At 35.8% G+C, this 20,689-nt stretch overlaps 1 protein-coding gene across 3 annotated transcripts in view; it reads right to left on the bottom strand.

Annotated features, from left to right (window-relative positions):
- Positions 1–5,396: 5,396 nt before the first annotated feature.
- The window catches only part of LOC106054201 (flavin-containing monooxygenase 5), a 29,072-nt gene continuing 13,779 nt past the window's right edge, over positions 5,397–20,689 (bottom strand). For all 3 annotated transcript variants that reach the window (XM_056007062.1, XM_056007060.1, XM_056007061.1), the window contains exons 4-9: positions 18,695–18,882; positions 14,416–14,620; positions 13,175–13,325; positions 8,784–8,887; positions 7,602–7,730; positions 5,397–6,741 (exon numbers count right to left, since the gene is read on the bottom strand). In XM_056007062.1, the coding sequence (XP_055863037.1) occupies positions 6,358–6,741; positions 7,602–7,730; positions 8,784–8,887; positions 13,175–13,325; positions 14,416–14,620; positions 18,695–18,882 (1,161 nt within the window). In that variant the 3' untranslated portion in view covers positions 5,397–6,357. The remainder of the gene's footprint in view (positions 6,742–7,601; positions 7,731–8,783; positions 8,888–13,174; positions 13,326–14,415; positions 14,621–18,694; positions 18,883–20,689) is intronic.

Genomic DNA, 20,689 nt, shown 5'->3' with positions numbered 1-20,689 from the left:
TATATATTTATAGTGAGAGAAAATAAGAATTTAGATGTACCATAGTCTTATGGAAATTTTTTCAAACCATACTTTGGTGTTAGGAAGTTGTTTTCCTTAAAAATGGGAGCATAATATTAACGATAATTAGATTTTCTAACTTTTTAGTTAAAAGTTAAATGTAGTGTAGGAGAGAAGTGCGATTTTACATAAATAGAGTTAAACTATTTTTCATTAAAAATCCGGAACAACCAATTTTCGTGAATGAGAAAATTATGTGTTTTATTATTACAAGAGGGATTTCAAACATTTATTAGCGTTATTAGATTTTTCATATAAAATTCGGATCATTGTTGGCGACGATTTGTAAGAAAATTAAGGTAATGTCGGTCGATTTCTTTTTCGAAACAAAATCCGGAACATTCTTTAGCGATTAAACAACTTTTATTATGTTTCGGCATGACAATTAATTGTAAAATAAGTCTAAAAATTGATTTTCAATAATCGTTTCTAGTAAATTTCTTTATTTTAAAATCCTGAATAACCTATTATCGATATTTTTGAAAAAAATAAAATTATTTGACATACATTTGTTTTAAGTTAAAAATTCGGAACAATCGATATTGATAAATAAACTATAGTGACGTAGTGTCAACGAATATAAGTGTAATATTAGTCAATTATGCGATTTCAAACAATCATTTGACATTTATTTTTTATAAAACAAGATCCGGAACAACTTTATAGTCAATGCAATATAAATCAGTATAGATATTTTTATTTAGCATTTATATGCTATTTACATTAAAAAACCGGAACGATATATTAAAGATCATGTGTTTCTTGCAACGTTTAAGCATGGAAATAAAATCTAATATAAGTTAGAAGAGCAAACAAATATTCATTGGCATTGATTTGTTTTTCACAAAACATCCGGAACAATCTATTATAGATACTTAAAACTATTGCAATATTTCTGAATTAAAAAGTAACGGTTAAATCAGATTTACAATAGCCTCTAGTTATATTTGTTAATCTAATCGTGATGGACAGACTGACCAACAGACAAAAAGCACAAAAATAATCTACTTTTATTCGGATGGGGGCACTAAACAAAAAATAAATAAAATCTTATTTTTTAAAAAAGTTTAAGGAATTGGTTTAGCACCTGATCATGTTGCGTCGTTACGCTTCTGCACGAAAATCGCTGCATAATAAGTCCATTTAAAAACAAGATTACAAAGAGAGTTTGTGTTACACAAACTCAGAGGCGGCCCCCGTCGAAGTCGGATCCCTGTCGGATCTGCATATTCGCAAATAATATTCAAGAGGTGATTTAATTTTGATGTAAAATGTTTTACACGTTTCGGATGTTCCTTCAGAGTTGAAGATAATTACTTCCTAGTCCAAACCTCCCGCAGGACGACGGGGGATGGGAGCGGGCAGGGTTTGAACCCTGGGCCATCCATAAATCTGAACGACAGTCCAGCGCGCAAACCGCACGACCAGGCAGCCATCCGATGGTCAAAAGTAATAATGTTTCAAAGATTCATTTGCCGTAAATTTAAATTTAAATTTAATAAAAAAATAGTAGATTAGTTTTAGTATATTAAAACATTACAATATTGATCAAAACGTTTGGAAATGAAAATCTACACTTTTTTTTTACACTTTAAGTTTAGAAATTGAAGTTCTACATCTTAATCTAGTCTATTTTAGTCTAAACTAGATCTAGAAATTCTAGATCTAGACTCTAAAATAATTTTAATTAGAATATAAATCCAGATCTAGATATACTGTAATAAAAATCTAGATCTAGTTTAAAAAATCTAGATTAGATCTAAATCAAGATATCATTCCTTTTTTAAACGCGAGTCACATAACGAGGCTTAATAAACATTACTATACCGAGTTCTTTTTTCATTTCATTTGAAGAATTAATTCCATATAACGTCAGAGGGAAAAAAAAACACTACGTCACACGGCCTAGCTAGACTAAAAATCGCCTTCATCTATAAGAGCCATTTATCGAGTGTTCATAGACTTTGGTGCACCGAGTGCGTTCTTTAAGCATTTCATTTAAAGAATTCATTCCATATGACGTCAAAGGAAAAAAAACACTACGTCACACGGCCTAGCTAGAATAAAAATCGCCTTCATCATTACGAGCCTTTCATCGAGTGTTCATAGACATTGGTGCACCGAGTGCGTTCTTTTAGCATTTCATTTAAAGAATTCATTCCATATGACGTCAAAGGAAAAAAAAACACTACGTCACAAGGCCTAGCTAGACTAAAAATCACCTTTATCAACACGAGCCATTTCTCGAGTGTTCATAGACATTGGTGCACCGAGTGCGTTCTTTTAGCATTTCATTTAAAGAATTCATTCCATGTGACGTCAAAGGAAAAAAAAAACACTACGTCACACGGCTTAGTTAGACTAAAATATGTTTTCATTAATACAAGCAATTTTTTCGAGGGTTAATAGACATTGGTGCACCGAGTGCTTTCTTTTAACATTACATTTAAAGAGTCCATTCATATGACGTCAAAGAAAAAAAATTCCATTACCTCACAATAGGCTAGTACCGGTACCATAAAAAAAAATGTCTTTATTTACACGAGATATTTAACGAGGGTTCATAGACATTGGTGCACTGAGTTCTAATAGATATTATTTAAAAAGGATCAAAGCCACATTGTTTTTGCGTTTTGTCTGTCAGTCGGTCTGTCCGTTATCTTGATTTAAAAAAAACAACTAAAAGTTATTAAAAATTGATTAACCTTTATTTTACGTTTCAAAACATCGCAATAATTTTTAGGTATGAACACAATTGAAAAGTTTATATAATAGATTGTTCCGGATGTTTGTATAAATAGTAAAAGAAAAAGAGAATTTCAGATAAATGTAATACCGTTAATTAAATTTTTTGGATGGTCTCGTATAAAAATTAGATGTACTACAGCCACGTGGAGAGATTTTCATACCTTACTTTGGTGTTTGGATTCTGTTTTCCTTAAAAATCGGAACATAATATTAACGATAATTAGATTTTTTAATGTTTTAGGTAGAAAGTTAAATGTACTGTAAGAGAGTAGTGAGTTAAAATATTTTTCATAAAAATCCGTAAAAACATTATTTCGTAAATGAGAAGATTATTTGTTTATTAATTAGAAGAGGGAGTTCAAACAATTATTTGGCGTTAGTAGATTTTTAAATAAATTCGGAAATTTCTGGCGACGATTTGTAAGAAACAAAATCCGGAACTTTCTTTATCGATTACAAAACTTCTATGTTATGTTTTACAAGAAAATTAAATGTCTAAAAAGTAATTTTCAGTAATCAATTCTAGTAAATTACTTTTTTTAAAAGCCTTATGCGATTTCAAACAATCATTAGGCATAATTCATGTTTTATAAAACAATATCCGGAACATTTTTACACTTAATGAAATATAAGTCAGTATAGAGATTATGATTTAGCATTAATATGCTATTTACATAAAAAACGGAACAACATATTATTGATAATGTGTTTTTGCAACGTTTAAGCATGGAAATTGAATGTAATATAAGTTAGAAGAGCAAACAAACATTTGTTGGCGTTGATTAGTTTTGCACAATCAATTTTAGATACTTAAAACTATTGAGATGTTATGGGAGGAACATTAAAGGGTAAATCAGATTTTCAATAGCTTTTAGAGTTCTAGTTTTTTAAATCTAATCGTGACGGACAGACCGACCAACAGACAAAACGCACAAAAATAAGCTTCTTTTATTCGGATGGGGGCACTAAACAAAAAATAAATAAAATCTGATTTTTAAAAAAAGTTTAAGGAATTGGTTTAGCACCTGATCATGTTGCGACGTTACGCTACTGCACGAAAATCGCTGCATAAAAAGTCCATTTAAAAAAATGTGCGTGATATTTACATACAAAGTGCATTATTAGCCTTTATAAACAAACAGAAATGTTTTCTTTTAATTTTAGCAGCTAGTTGACCAGAAAAAACGTCTTTAACTATTATTTGTATTTGTTGTAAACATTTCCTGTACATTTTAAAAATATATTTGACTTAGTGATACTGAAAATACACAAAAATTGTCCATCTTTGTTAGCATATTGTAACATTGCCTCCCTTACATTTACGTAATTGTTTTAGAATTGGTGTATTTTTATGAAAAAATCGCTTGCATAATTAATTTTATAAATTAAACGGTTTGCTTTTAGAAAACCAAAAGTAGCCGTTGCACCTAAACTTTTCAAGCCGCATTTAATGATGAAATAATATTTTTCATATCTCTTCTAGTTTTCGAGATCTGAGTGTGACAGACGGACAGACGGACAGACGGACATTTTGCACAAACCTAATAGCGGCTTTTTCCCCTTACGGGGGCCGCTAAAAATGTGCGTGATATTTACATACAAAGTGCATTATTAGCCTTTATAAACAAACAGAAATGTTTTCTTTTAATTTTAGCAGCTAGTTGACCAGAAAAAACATCTTTATTATTTATATTTGTTGTAAACATTTCCTGTACATTTGTAAAATATATTTGACTCAGTGATACTGAAAATACACATATATTGACCATCTTTCTTAGCATATTGTAAGATTGCCTCCCTTACATTTACGTAATTGTTTTAGAATTGGTGTATTTTTATGAAAAAATCGCTTGCATAATTAATTTTATAAATTAAACGGTTTGCTTTTAGAAAACCAAAAGTAGCCGTTGCACCTAAACTTTTCAAGCCGCATTTAATGATGAAATAATATTTTTCTCTCTTCTAGTTTTCGAGATCTGAGTGTGACAGACGGACATTTTGCACAAACCTAATAGCGCTTTTTCCCCTTACGGGGGCCGCTAAAAAAACGGGTATGCTCTGACTTAGTACTTTTACCAGACAAGGAAGAAGATGCTAATGGACTAGTTTGTTTTTAAATTTACTATTAAGGTCAATAATAGTTTAATTATACTCTTGGTTGACCACGTGAGCATTTTTTTCTTTATTTTTATTGAAGCCTTCGCTTGTAGAGATTTTTAAAAACTGTTGAATTCAATGTAAAGAAAGATAATCAAGAATGTGTCAGTTAAAAAGTGCTTTTTCCATAAGTTGCCGCCCTTGTTCCAAATTTTATTATACAGTCATATTGAGGTGTTCAAAAAGTAACGTTTTTTTTATTGAAGACAACTGTCCATTGTTTCAAAGTAGTTAGCAGCCCAGTCAGCATACGTGCAATATATGCCGTATCTATATTGCACATAGACAACCAGTAACAAGTAAGCAGTTTATTTTAACTGATTTAACATGCATGACTAGATTGATCTATGAAACACTTAAAGTAACGTCTGTAATTTATAAGATAAGATAAAATAGGCATGACAAAGAAACTAAAAGTAGCACACACAAAATTGCAAGTTACAAAATATTTTAATATAAGAAGCAAACATAAAGACAACTCAATAAATAGTTGAACACAGAATTGACACGAGCACACGTCGTTACGGTCCAGAGTGTGTTATTGAACGAAACACATTCTAAATAAACACTCAACGATCTTTTATTATTTACAATCGATGGTTTCCAATTCTCTCTTAAGGGAATCCTCCCCCCCCCTCCCGGATACACTGTTAATTTTTCTAAATCCAGTTTTCATAAGCCTATTGGTCATGAAATTAGTTAAACTCCAAGGTTTTGCTGTCGATGGTATTTGACAAGCTGATTGGCAGGAACATTGGCAATACTCTAGCTGTCAGTGCTTTTGTACAAATAATTAAGTGGAAGAAACTTTTATTTAAAAATAAGTTTGGTTGGTTAACTCTTGACAGTGATGACGATTATTTATAATCCAGAATCGATTTTAAGTGTAAAATCGCATAGTCTCCACGTGAATCAAAATGAGTTTCTTCGAACATTTTTCTCCAAATAAAGAAAATACTTTGACATTTCTTTTTGAGACAAAAACAGAACAAACAAAAAAAAATGTATTTTCAAATATTTTGAACATAAGCAAAATTGCATTAGGTTTAAAAAGTGGCTTAATGATTTTTTGTTTCAATTAAAAAATCTATTGAGACAAAAAAAAAAAGATACAAACCTTGAAAATGTATTTGAAATAAAATCAAATGGTAATTAGTTTTCCTATCTTTCAATATCAACCATTATAGAGCTCAATCAAATGTTAAGATTTAGGATGAACCAATAGCCAACAAGCTAACCATAACACTGAGATAACACTAATGGGGCGACTAGCTGCTTCGTCTGCTTTGAACTTGTATCTGCACTAGCGCCACCTATAACACTAGGTTATTGACCCCAATTGACCCCAAGGTAAAGTTCGCAGAGCTCCTGTCCACATCATAGAGTTGAAGCTCATTCGGTGAAGGGCATCCTCCGACCTATGGTATTGTCCAGAGTGCTGTCCGCTTGATTGATCACGTCCCCTGCCAAGTCCAGAAGTACAACCATGAACCAGACAAAGCCACAGACCAGCATGAGAGTGACGTAGAACAAAGAGGTGGTCCACTCAGGGGACAGGCTGGCCCGGCAGTGCTGCTCGCCCTTTCTGAGCAGCTCACTGTTGACCTCCTGACTTGGAGCATCTTGTGTTGTTCCCTGGCGCAATGTTTCCTGACGGCGATCTGTTTTCTCGGAGTGTATGACGCGAAAGTCGGCTTTGGGTTTATTCACTCGGAAGTAGGCATCAATAATGAACTGTCGGGCTCCACTCCAGGTTCCTGGTCCATACAGTCGATACTAGAGATGTGCAAAAAAAAAGATAATATAATCTTCAAGTGTCTAAGAGGTTTAAGACTAAGATTTTAAGAGATCATCTAATTATTACTTTAAAATAAAATAGGTTTTGCGGCTAATATTTGAGAATCTAAATTACTCTGAAAATCACGCAATCTAATTTAGCAGTATTTTTCAAACTGTGTTCCGCGGAACTTTAGTGTTCCAAGACCTACTGGAATAATTAACTAGTAGGCCACCACGTGAATTAATCTTTCTAAAAAAGAATCAAAGTGTTCCGCTAAATACTCAGAATGTGTGAAGAGTTCCGTTAAGGAAAAAGTTTGGGAAACACTGGATTAAAGCGATACAGAAACACAGAAGATGAAGATGGCTGGGACATAGAATACAAACGTATTGACTGCAGTGAGAGAGACCTGACCATCGAACAAAATAAAGAAGAATGAAATAGATTTGCAAAACAAGCAAAATATAATAAAATACTTAAAAAAAAAAAAGAAAAGCTTAAATAAGGGAAAAACTGTACACGTACAACCATATATCTCAATACTATAATATTTATTTTCCCTTTTCTATCTCAAACAAAATGAATTAATTACTATTTATTAATTAATTGGTTAGTTGTTTTTTAATTGGTTCGTATTTTGTTAGTGACAATGAATAACTGCAAAATTTCAACTTGATTCCAGAAAGGGAAGTTGGAGAAATAATGTGTACACAATTTGTGACAGACAGACAGACAAACAGACTGAGTTGATATAAGCTTTGTACAAATGGAGATTATTAATTACAAGTTGAAGATAGCTACCTAATATTCAAACAAACATGGACTGTTACTTGGTACTAATTAAAAAGAAACTTACTTGAGATGGTAGACAAGGACCCAGGTAACACTTCAAGGCCAGCTCAGGGTCACTGAGTAGCATTTGCCAGAGGTTCGGCCGTGCTCCTATTTCCCAGGAGACTTGGTCCATGTAGTCGATCCAGAAAGTCTGTCGATGGCAATGAAGTTATACAAGTAGCATGGAGTTTGAGAGAACAGAAGAGAGACAGACAGAGGAGAATATGGAAAGAAACACAAGCATGGAGTTTGAGAGAACAGAAGAGAGACAGACAGAGGAGAATATGGAAAGAAACACAAGCATGGAGTTTGAGAGAACAGAAGAGAGACAGACAGAGGAGAATATGGAAAGAAACACAAGCATGGAGTTTGAGAGAACAGAAGGGAGACAGACAGAGGAGAATATGGAAAGAAACACAAGCATGGAGATAAAAACAAAAGAGATAGTGAGAGAGAGAGAGAGAAACAGAAAACGAGAAAGAGACACAGCGACAAAGAAGGTGGCAAAGAGAAAGAAGAGTGTGTCAGTGTGTTATGCGTGTCTGTTAGAGGGAGAGAGAAAAAAAGAGAGAGTGTGAAAGAGAGAGAGGGATGGAAAAAGAGAGAGAAAGAGAGAGAAAGAGAGACAGAAAGAGAAAGAGAGGGAGAGAGAGAAAGAAAGAAAGAGAGAAAGTAAGAGAAAAAGCAAGAAAGACAAAGAGAGAAAAAGACAGAAAGACAGAGAGATGAAGAGAGAGAGAGAGTGAAAGAGACAGAAAGCAAGAAAGAGAAAGAGAGAAAGAAAGAAAGAGCAAGAAAAAGAGCAAGAAAGAGAGAAAGTAAGAGAGAGAGAAAGAGAGAGAAAGACTAGGACAAAGAAAAAGAGAGATAGATAAAGAGAGGAAGAGAAAGAGTGAGAAAGAAAGAGAGAAAGAAAGAAAGAGAGAGAAAGAAATATAGAGAGAAATATATAGAGAAAGAGAGAGACAGAGAAAGTGAGAGACAGAGAAAGAGACAGGGAGAAAGTGAAAGAGAGAGAGAAAGAAAGAGAGGGAGAAAGAAAGAGAGGGAGAAAGAAAGAGAACGACAAAGAGAGAAAAAAAGAGAGACAGAAAGAGAAAGAAAGAGAGTGAGAAAGAAAGAGAGTGAAAAAGAAAGAGAGTGAAAAAGAAAGAGAGAGAAAGAGAGAGAAAGAGAGAGAGAGAAAGAGTAAGCCCAAACTGACTTGAATAGTGTGACGTCTAGAGCCAACATAGTTCTGGTCCATTGCTGCTTTCCTCTTGCTCACGTCTTCTTCCATAAGTTGTCTGCTCGGTAGCTGGCTCCTGCCTGGAGGCATTGGAAGTAGAGTTTTAGGTCAGAAATAGTTTTTCTATTGAAACTTGAACTCTGTAACTGATGCATGCCACACACACACACAGACACATGAGCACACAGACACATGAGCACACAGACACATAACATGAAGAACGTCGTTAAGGGAATTACGCTTTCTTTTTAAATAGCACTAAGACAGAAATACAGACACAAGCATACAAAAGCACAAATACATAGACACAAGCATACAAAAGCACAAATACATAGACACAAGCATACAAAAGCACAAATACATAGACACAAGCATACAAAAGCACAAATACATAGACACACGCTACAAAAGCACAGATACATAGACACAAGCATACAAAAGCACAAATACATAGACACACGCTACAAAAGCACAAATACATAGACACAAGCATATAAAAGCACAAATACATAGACACAAGCATACAAAAGCACAAATACATAGACACAAGCATACAAAAGCACAAATACATAGACACAAGCATACAAAAGCACAAATACATAGACACACGCTACAAAAGCACAAATACATAGACACACGCTACAAAAGCACAGATACATAGACACACGCTACAAAAGCACAGATACATAGACACAAGCATACAAAAGCACAGATACATAGACACAAGCATACAAAAGCACAGATACATAGACACAAGCATACAAAAGCACAGATAAACACACAAACTGGTAGTCGGCCCATGTTGGTCTGGCCCAGACGAAAAAAAAAAGATAGCATGTTGTTGTAACAGATGAATATGTCACTAGTGACCTTGTATAGTAACAGTACGAATTTCAGGGTTTGGTTTTGGTTTTAGGCACATCGGCACAATTTTAGGCCAAGTGGTGCCTCGAATTTCTGGGACTTAGTGTACTGGAGGGTTAACAAAAAGTCAGACAATTTTTTTTGCGGGGGGTGAAGGGCGATTTTTTTTGTTTACCTGTTTGTTTACTTTCTAGGCATGGGCGAACGCAGGGGGGGGGGAGGCAAGGGGGTGCACTTGCACCCCCATGGATTGTGAGTAACCGATTTCTAGACATTTTTTAGCACCGTCAAATCAATTAAAATCTAAATAGCGACTGAACAAGTATTGCCTCGACTGATGACTGAAGTAGCCTACACATGTAAAGTTAAGTTAATATAGGCCCAGACGTATCAGAAATGGATTGCCGACCTTGTACGTGCACGCCTCTGAATTATGAGTACCCACATTTTAGCCATTTTTTTTTACCCCTTCAAATCTATTAAACTTTTTCTAAGTAGCAACTTAACAAGTTCCACTGAAGTAAAGTTGTAAAGAGATGCTATTATTGTGAGAAACTAGAATAGGCAAATCATTCCGACCATCTACGACTTATTACAGGTTTGCACTTCTTTGCACTATTATTAAAGGAAGTGAAATATTCTATAGCACGTTAGTCGTGACGATTTCTTTTCATTTGCACATCATTATAGTTAATATTATATTTAGTGAAGGCCTAGAATAGGGTAAATGTTTTGTGTTTTGTTTTTTGTTTTTGCTTTGGAGGAGAAATCCTTGCCAGTTATCTTTCAATGTGATAAATGTTATAGCTTCTTTGAACAAACGTAAAGAATGTAAATGTCTTAACGTCTTGCGAAGTTGCGGTCGGTGTCAGCCCCCGATAAAAAAGCAGGTTAAACAGTTAATAAACACGTCCATCAGTCTACGATAGAAGATATACAAGAAAGTTCTTCACATGCCATCGTCCGAGTCAAAACGTTGATTTGTATCAACGGAGCGCTGGCAGCAGCAAGAAACCAAAAAATACGAGCAGCATAATCATAACTTAACTGCATTGGCTGGATATTTTAGTGATGAAACTGCAGATATCTCAGGCACTTAGCAAATGTCTTTGAGCATTTGGTTTGTTGGTGGCGATTCTATTCGAGAAGACTTCAATGGTTTAGTTCCTTGTTGTTCTGAGAGACGTGATGCATGTGTCTAACGTCCTTGTACAGTCTAGACATGATCAAACTACTCAGCCAAGGCTGCCCCGTGAGGGCTAGCATTCTTCTTTCCTTTTGAGTGAGACTGAGAAATACGAATCCATTCGCGTTTTAAACCTCAACTTTGAGATCTTTGTTTGGCGGATCTTAAAATATCGACTGCAAGTGAAACCAGACAAACTGCACACGTGTAATCATTGCCTCCTCCTCTTGTGTTTCTGATTTGTTTTTTCATTGTACTCAACTATTCTTGAACCAATTTCCCAGATGTTGCAGTCTATCAGCAGTCCCAATAATGACATAATCACAAACCAACTTGACCATGCCGAGGAACACGTCAAGTATGGCATCTTGAGAAAGGACAAACTGCTGGCAGAAAAACTTAATAACGGACACACAGCAGAAACCAAATGTTTTGATTTTAGGAGTTATTAGTGAACACAACGTTACATTACGTTCCTTGATTCGTTAATTTCTTCGTTACGTCTCGCTTTTCGAGCAATAATATTGGTCAGTTAATCTTGTTTTGTCTACATCGTAAAACGATGCAAGAGCTGCAATGTAAAAAAGAATATCAGAACTGTGCGATAAGCGTTCATCACCAGCTTGCCCATCCCGACGAAAAGCAATTCCATAGTAAAGTTATTGACAATTTCGGCAGCCACAGTCAACGTTTGCAGTTTTTGTCCAATCGAACCTAGGGAAGCATAGGCATTACGGATTACAGTGAATACTTTCTTTACGTATTTAGTATTTTTTTTATTCAGAAAGAAGAAATATTTACTGTGCACTTAATTTCAATTAGGTATGGGGGGCCGAATGTTGCCCAAGAAAGTTGAGGTTATGACCTTAAGCCATAGATGGCACTTGCACCCCCTGCAAAAAATCCTGCGGCTGCCCATGTTCCTATGAATGAATTTCGAGAGCAAAAATGCCGGAAAACGATTGAGGCAGGGCTCAGCACATATCTACAGCCCACTGGATAAGGCAGGGCTCACCACATATCTACAGCCCACTGGATAAGGCAGGGCTCACCACATATCTACAGCCCACTGGATAAGGCGGGGATCAGCACATATCTACAGCCCACTGGATAAGGTGGGGCTCAGCACATATCTACAGCCCACTGGATAAGGCGGGACTCAGCACATATCTACAGCCCACTGGATGAGGCGGGACTCAGCACATATCTACAGCCCACTGGATAAGGCGGGGCTCAGCACATATCTACAGCCCACTGGATAAGGCGGGACTCAGCACATATCTACAATCCACTGGATAAGGCGGGACTCAGCACATATCTACAGCCCACTGGATAAGGCGGGACTCAGCACATATCTACAGCCCACTGGATGAGGCGGGACTCAGCACATATCTACAGCCCACTGGATAAGGCGGGGCTCAGCACATATCTACAGTCCACTGGATAAGGCGGGACTCAGCACATATCTACAGCCCACTGGATGAGGCGGGACTCAGCACATATCTACAGCCCACTGGATAAGGCGGGGCTCAGCACATATCTACAGTCCACTGGATAAGGCGGGACTCAGCACATATCTACAGCCCACTGGATGAGGCGGGACTCAGCACATATCTACAGCCCACTGGATAAGGCGGGACTCAGCACATATCTACAGCCCACTGGATAAGGCGGGAATCAGCACATATCTACAGCCCACTGGATAAGGCGGGACTCAGCACATATCTACAGCCCACTGGATAAGGCAGGGGGAACGAACATACATATTTGATCTAGCGGAGGTCCATTACAGCTCTCCCCCACATATCCCCTCCTATGGTCTGGAGGGTGTCACTAGTAAATTTTTAGAACCACTGCTCTAAGCTATCACGTGTTGGCCACAGTGATTTATGACGATAAAAGCTAAGGTCTTGTTATTATGAATGAACGGGACTGTTTAGGCTGAAATTGATGATACGAGGTTAACCTTTGACCAGCTACATGGCTTGACCAGTGACAGGTCTTACTCAGCGACTTTTCCAGCCTACGACAACATGGCGACATGACTTGATCAGTGATGATAAGAAAGCTATGTAGACGCTGGAAGAGAATGGATTCTATAACAACAATTGTCAGGTTAGCACTTTATCCTTCAAAGAGATTTTATGACCGGAAATAAGTGAAACGGCAAAAAGAATAAACCAGTTTTAGTGTTGAGACTGTGTCCGAAAGCAAAGAGGGCTTTCCCGAAACATAACCAAAAAACAAAAATCAACTTGGGCACTATTTAGCTATTGTACCTTTCAGACAGACAAACTATTTTTTTTGATAACTTTACCTGAGATTAGACTGATAAACCACCGACTCTGTAGCTCTGCTATGGGCATTACTGCACCTATGGCTTGGACCAGACCAATGGTGGCCAGAGTGGGATGGGGTAGATGTGGTGGGAACATGTACTTGTAAAGATTTGTTCTGTTATTCACGATCTAGAGATTGACATATAGAATATAGTGTTGGTATATACAATAATAAAATAACAGCTAATTATATAACCATTTAAAAACATTGTAACTAAAATGTTAAGAAAAAAAAAGAATGGGAAAAAATGTTAAAAATATATAAGATTTACTATATAAAATTTACTAGTGACACCCTCCAGACCATAGGAGGGGATATGTGGGGGAGAGCTGTAATGGACCTTCGTGGAAACACGAACTCAGAATCGGCCCTCGAAGTGGTCCACTCAGGCAGGTAAAAAAACAAGTTTCAATATTTTTAGCATGACTATCAGAAATTATGAAATACTAACTATCGAAAATTACAACCCTATCTTCGCCAATACATATTAAAGAATTTATATGCAATACAAATATATATGCAATATGGTTCAATGTGAACCTGACCGAACCGATGTAATTGAATGAATATCTAATTAATGGTTTTGTAAAGGGTGAATCTCTCATTCGAGGCCTCTAGGGAGAAACGTTTCCCTTTTGTTATAATGTTTGCACTAAAATGCACCTCCACTTCTATAATATACAACACTTCTTATGAATAGTTGTTTTTAAAATATATTTGACTTCATTCGACATAATTAATGCATTATTTCTATATAATGTTAAGGTCATCTGTTTCTATGGCCAACGGTTAACGAGCAAGGTGTCATGTGGCCAGCACAACGACGAATCACTTTTACTTCCCACAACTAAAGTTAGGTACCATTAGAGTTGGGTGGAATTCAAAATCCCAGTCTTCACCGAGATTCAAACCAAGGGCCCCAGGTTCGGAAGCCGACCCCTTATGCACTCAGCCACCTCGCCAACCAACAATATTCAGCAACTGTTAAATGTCTAGGAAAATCGTTAGAGTCGTTTTTGAAATCCGCGTCTTAGTTCCTTCATGACGTTACAACTTGAATAGAGGTATTGTAAAAAAAAAAGAGTAAATGTAGATTTAAGACACATTTAACACAAACTACCTGGACTATAATTTAAGGTAACACTGGAATGTAGATTTAGGCCTAATTTAACAATAACTGCCGTATCTACAATGTAAATTTAAGGTTACTCAAATTACCTGGAATGTCTCTTGATGTACGAAATTCACTCGGTAGTCATAACCAGTGGCCATAATGATGGTGTCACAGGGACAGAACTTTGGGTCATCCTCGAACCAGACTCCATCGCGGTCCACCTTGACGATCTGTGTTTTAGTTTTAACTCGACCAGATACCAAGTGGATAGGAAGTTCGTCGTTGATGGTGGGGTGAGAATTGAGGACACTTAGATACCGAAGGTAAATATGGATAGAAGAACGATTGTGGGTCAAACAAGGCATTATGTAGCTATGTCTAGATTGTCTGTTGTCGTAGTTGTTTGTCGTTCGTCTGTCCTCGTGTCTGCTCATTTTCATTTTTACTAAGTGTGTTTTTGCATATTGGTGTGTGTCTGTTTCCTTGTGTGGATGTTTGTGTGTGCTTTTGTATATTTGTTTGTGCCTGCTTATGTTGTGTATGCATGTTTCTCTGTCTTTATACGTGTGTGTCTAATTTGTGCATCTTTGTATGCTTGTGTCTAATTTGTGTATCTTTGTATGCTTGTGTCTAATTTGTGCGTCTTTGTACGTGTGTGTCTAATTTGTGTGTCTTTGTACGCTTGTGCCTAATTTGTGCGTCTTTGTACGTGTGTGTCTAATTTGTGTGTCTTTGTATGCTTGTGCCTAATTTGTGCGTCTTTGTACGTGTGTGTCTAATTTGTGTGTCTTTGTATGCTTGTGCCTAATTTGTGCGTCTTTGTACGTGTGTGTCTAATTTGTGTGTCTTTGTATGCTTGTGCCTAATTTGTGCGTCTTTGTACGTGTGTGTCTAATTTGTGCATCTTTGTATGCTTGTGCCTAATTGTGCATCTTTGTACGTGTGTGTCTAATTTGTGCATCTTTGTATGCTTGTGTCTAATTTGTGTATCTTTGTATGCTTGTGTCTAATTTGTGCGTCTTTGTACGTGTGTGTCTAATTTGTGTGTCTTTGTATGCTTGTGCCTAATTTGTGCGTCTTTGTACGTGTGTGTCTAATTTGTGCATCTTTGTATGCTTGTGTCAAATTTGTGTATCTTTGTATGCTTGTGTCTAATTTGTGCGTCTTTGTACGTGTGTGTCTAATTTGTGTGTCTTTGAATGCTTGTGCCTAATTTGTGCGTCTTTGTACGTGTGTGTCTAATTTGTGCATCTTTGTATGCTTGTGCCTAATTGTGCGTCTTTGTACGTGTGTGTCTAATTTGTGCATCTTTGTATGCTTGTGTCTAATTTGTGTATCTTTGTATGCTTGTGTCTAATTTGTGCGTCTTTGTACGTGTGTGTCTAATTTGTGTGTCTTTGTATGCTTGTGCCTAATTTGTGCGTCTTTGTACGTGTGTGTCTAATTTGTGCATCTTTGTACGTGTGTGTCTAATTTGTGTGTCTTTGTACGCTTGTGCCTAATTTGTGCGTCTTTGTACGTGTGTGTCTAATTTGTGTGTCTTTGTATGCTTGTGCCTAATTTGTGCGTCTTTGTACGTGTGTGTCTAATTTGTGTGTCTTTGTATGCTTGTGCCTAATTTGTGCGTCTTTGTACGTGTGTGTCTAATTTGTGTGTCTTTGTATGCTTGTGCCTAATTTGTGCGTCTTTGTACGTGTGTGTCTAATTTGTGCATCTTTGTATGCTTGTGCCTAATTGTGCGTCTTTGTACGTGTGTGTCTAATTTGTGCATCTTTGTATGCTTGTGTCTAATTTGTGTATCTTTGTATGCTTGTGTCTAATTTGTGCGTCTTTGTACGTGTGTGTCTAATTTGTGTGTCTTTGTATGCTTGTGCCTAATTTGTGCGTCTTTGTACGTGTGTGTCTAATTTGTGCATCTTTGTATGCTTGTGTCAAATTTGTGTATCTTTGTATGCTTGTGTCTAATTTGTGCGTCTTTGTACGTGTGTGTCTAATTTGTGTGTCTTTGTATGCTTGTGCCTAATTTGTGCGTCTTTGTACGTGTGTGTCTAATTTGTGTGTCTTTGTATGCTTGTGTCTAATTTGTGTGTCTTTGTATGCTTGTGTCTAATTTGTGTGTCTTTGTATGTTTGTGTCTAATTTGTGCATCTTTGTATGCTTGTGTCAAATTTGTGTATCTTTGTATGCTTGTGTCTAATTTGTGCGTCTTTGTACGTGTGTGTCTAATTTGTGCATCTTTGTATGCTTGTGTTTAATTTGTGTATCTTTGTATGCTTGTGTCTAATTTGTGCGTCTTTGTACGTGTGTGTCTAATTTGTGTGTCTTTGTATGCTTGTGCCTAATTTGTGCGTCTTTGTACGTGTGTGTCTAATTTGTGTGTCTTTGTATGCTTGTGTCTAATTTGTGTGTCTTTGTATGCTTGTGTCTAATTTGTGTGTCTTTGTATGTTTGTGTCTAATTTGTGTGTCTTTGTATGCTTGTGCCTAATTTGTGTGTCTTTGTATGCGTGTGTCTAATTTGTGTGTCTTTGTATGCTTGTGCCTAATTTGTGTGTCTTTGTATGCTTGTGCCTAATTTGTGCGTCTTTGTACGTGTGTGTCTAATTTGTGTGTCTTTGTATGCTTGTGTCTAATTTGTGTGTCTTTGTATGCTTGTGTCTAATTTGTGTGTCTTTGTATGTTTGTGTCTAAATTGTGTGTCTTTGTATGCTTGTGCCTAATTTGTGTGTCTTTGTATGCTTGTGCCTAATTTGTGCATCTTTGTATGCTTGTGTCTCTGCTTTTATTGGGACTCGAACTGGTTAGACAGACAAAATTTGTTGTGGTGTAATTTCTGAATATTTTCTCATCTCTATATGGGCTCGAGATTTGTTTCAATACGGGGATCATATTGGCAATCTTGGTTTCTCCCTCTCCCACTGCTTGTCAAGATCTAGATGTACACCAAATCGACGTTTACTAAAACAATTCTGAGATGGAACAAAGAATTTCTCAATTTTATTTTGCTAAAATTTAAAATTTAAACCACGCATTCATAAATGAGTAGGCAATGCTAAAGCATGGAATGGTACATTTTAAATACAGACTCATAATTAGTCATCATCATGACGAAAACAATCAAGTCTTCTAAAACCTTACGTGTCTTTACAAAATAAACTGTATTTGTAAATTGTATTTAATTTGATTAGTACATTTTACACCTGGATTTCAAAGAATATCGGATAAACTGAATGCAATAGGCTTATACTTTTAGATATAACACATAATTATCCGATGAGATTACACATAACTGACAGTATTGTTTGCAGCTATGGAGCAATATAATTGTCTGCATTTGCCATTATTTTAACCGTTGCTTTAAACAATCTCTATAAATAAAAGGCCGCTCTGAATGATTTTAACATTTTTACTGACCAGTTATTATTGCCAGTTAATTGACATCAGTCTGTAGATAGACCAACACAAGTCTACCCATAGCTCCGTGAGCTCACACTTAGATGCTAATCAAAAATGTGAAATTTACTTGACACTGGATTTAGAACCTTTTTTTTTTACTTGACAAAGTATCTTCACGATCCCCCACTTTGTCAGCCTTATGATTGTAGATATATATGATACTTTTGTTTCTCTTGCCGCCTGTAAACTAAGAACTTTGTGATTTGTTTTATAAACTTGGTAGACAGAAGTATGAATACAACGAATACATTTATTATTATATATGTGATGAAATAATTCTAGTTCTATACCACTATCATAACAAGATTACAGTAGACAGTGAACGAGCACAAACTTTTCTTAAATGACATCGTTTCATTTCTATGAACACACGCACAATGGGCATGACCTTCTGACACGCTGGGCACACGCAGAAAATAAACAACTTAGTTACACTACAGGGTACAAACCTTTAATCATCCTTTTCTCCCTAAATATAAACATAGTGTTCATTCACTCAACTGTTCATGAACAAATTGCAAAGCTCGGCCAAGCTGAGGACCAAGTAAAAGTAAAGGTCATCTCTCAGACCTTGCGATCTATGGACCAGATGATATAAAGGTCATCTGTTTGCCTCATGATTAACGAGGGTGTCATGTGGCCAGGACAGCGACCAACCGCCTTTACTTTTTCCCAACTATTGTCAAGTACCCATTAGAACTGGTTGGACTCAGGGGCGCCCTATAGATCCCGAAATTAAAAATCTCAGTCTTCTCCAGGATTCGAACCCGTGACTCCTTTAGAAGCTAAGCGCTTTGTCACTCAGACACCGCGCCTTCTAAGGACGAAGGCCACATTGCTATTTATTAATTGGCGTTCATTAGAATCTCTCCTTTGACGAAAACAAGGATTACTTATTAGTTACACGTAGCGTGCACAAGTCACTCACCCGTGATGAGGACGAAGACCGTAGGTATTATGGTCAATCCTGAAGTTGGCTTGCTTCTGTACAAACCAGTCCAGTAGCTTCATGGGCAGTGTGAAGACCACTCTGCTGTTGGCCAGCATGTCTGCAGGAAGACCCCAGAAAGCAGTCTTTGGTACAATCCAGGCTCCTCGTCTGGAACTTAAGTAAACCTTACAAAACGTAAGTAAGTAAATACATAAATATATAAGAGCCAGAGTGTGGAAAGAATAGTTACTACACTACAGATACTATTTACTTGCGTTTATTACAAACTTAGAAACACGGACATTATTAGCGGCCCCCGTAAGGGAAAAAAGCCGCTATTAGGTTTGTGCAAAATGTCCGTCTGTCCGTCTGTCACACTCAGATCTCGAAAACTAGAAGAGATGTGAAAAATATTATTTCAACATTAAATGCGGCTTGAAAAGTTTAGGTGCAACGGCTACTTTTGGTTTTCTAAAACCAAACCGTTTACTTTATAAAATTAATTATGCAAGCGATTTTTTAAAAAAATACACCAATTCTAAAACAATTACGTAAATGTAAGGGAGGCAATGTTACAATATGCTAACAAAGATTAACATCATCTGTGTATTTTCAGTATCACTAAGTCAAATATAAAATTTATAAAATGTACAGGAAATGTTTACAACAAATATAAATAATAGTTAAAGATGTTTTTCTAGTCAACTAGCTGCTAAAGTAAAAAGAAAACATTTCTGTTTGTTTATAAAGGCTAATAATGCACTTTGTATGTAAATATCACGCACATTTTTTAAAATGGACTTTTTATGCAGCGACTTTCGTGCAGTAGCGTAACGTCGCAACATGACTTGGTGCTAAACCAATTCCTTAAAACTTTTTTTTTTTAAAAATCAGATTTTATTTATTTTTTGTTTAGTGCCCCCATCCGAAAAAAAAAAAGATTTTTTTTTTGCGTTTTGTCTGTTGGTCGGTTTGTCCGTCACGATTAGATTAACAAATAACATTAGAGGCTCTTCTAACTTTAGATTAGAACTTTAGATTAGATTTTATTTCCATGCTTAAACATTGCAATAATTACAAGATCTTTAATATATTGTTTCCGGTTTTTTAAATTTAAATAGCATATAAATGCTAAATAAAAATATCTATACTGATTTATATTTCATTAACTATAAAGTTGTTCCGGATATTTGTTTTATAAAAAATAAATGATGTCAAATGATTGTTTGAAATCGCATAATTGACTAATATTACACTTATATTCTTTGACACTACGTCACTATAGTTTATTTATCAATATCAATTGTTCCGAATTTTTAACTTAAAACAAATTTATGTCAAATAATTTTATTTTTTTCAAACATATCGACAATAGGTTTTTCAGGATTTTAAAATAAGAAAGTAATTTACTAGAAACGATTATTGAAAATCAATTTTTATACTTATTTTACAATTAATTGTCTTGCCGAAACATAATAAAAGTTGTTTAATCGCTAAAGAATGTTCCGGATTTTGTTTCGAAAAAGAAATCGACCGACATTACCTTAATTTTCTTACAAATCGTCGCCAACAATGATCCGAATTTTATATAAAAAATCTAATAACGCTAATAAATGTTTGAAATCCCTCTTGTAATAATAAAACACATAATTTTCTCATTCACGAAAATTGGTTGTTCCGGATTTTTAATGAAAAATAGTTTAACTCTATTTATGTTCAATCGCACTTCTCTCTTACACTACATTTAACTTTCTTGATAAAACGTTAGAAAATCTAATTATCGTTAATATTATGCTCCGATTTTTAAGGAAAACAACTTCCTAACACCCAAGTATGGTTTAAAAAATCTCCATAAGGCTATGGTGAATCTAATTTTCATAACAGACCATGCCACAAATTTAATTAACGGCATTTGATTAATCTGGAATTCTTATTTTCCCTCACTATAAATATATAAACATCCGGAACAATCTATTATAGAAACTTAAAACT

This window comes from Biomphalaria glabrata, chromosome 12 (assembly GCF_947242115.1).
Source record: "Biomphalaria glabrata chromosome 12, xgBioGlab47.1, whole genome shotgun sequence".
Classification (NCBI taxonomy): Eukaryota; Metazoa; Mollusca; class Gastropoda; family Planorbidae; genus Biomphalaria; species Biomphalaria glabrata.
This window is presented reverse-complemented; position numbering and strand designations above follow the sequence as displayed.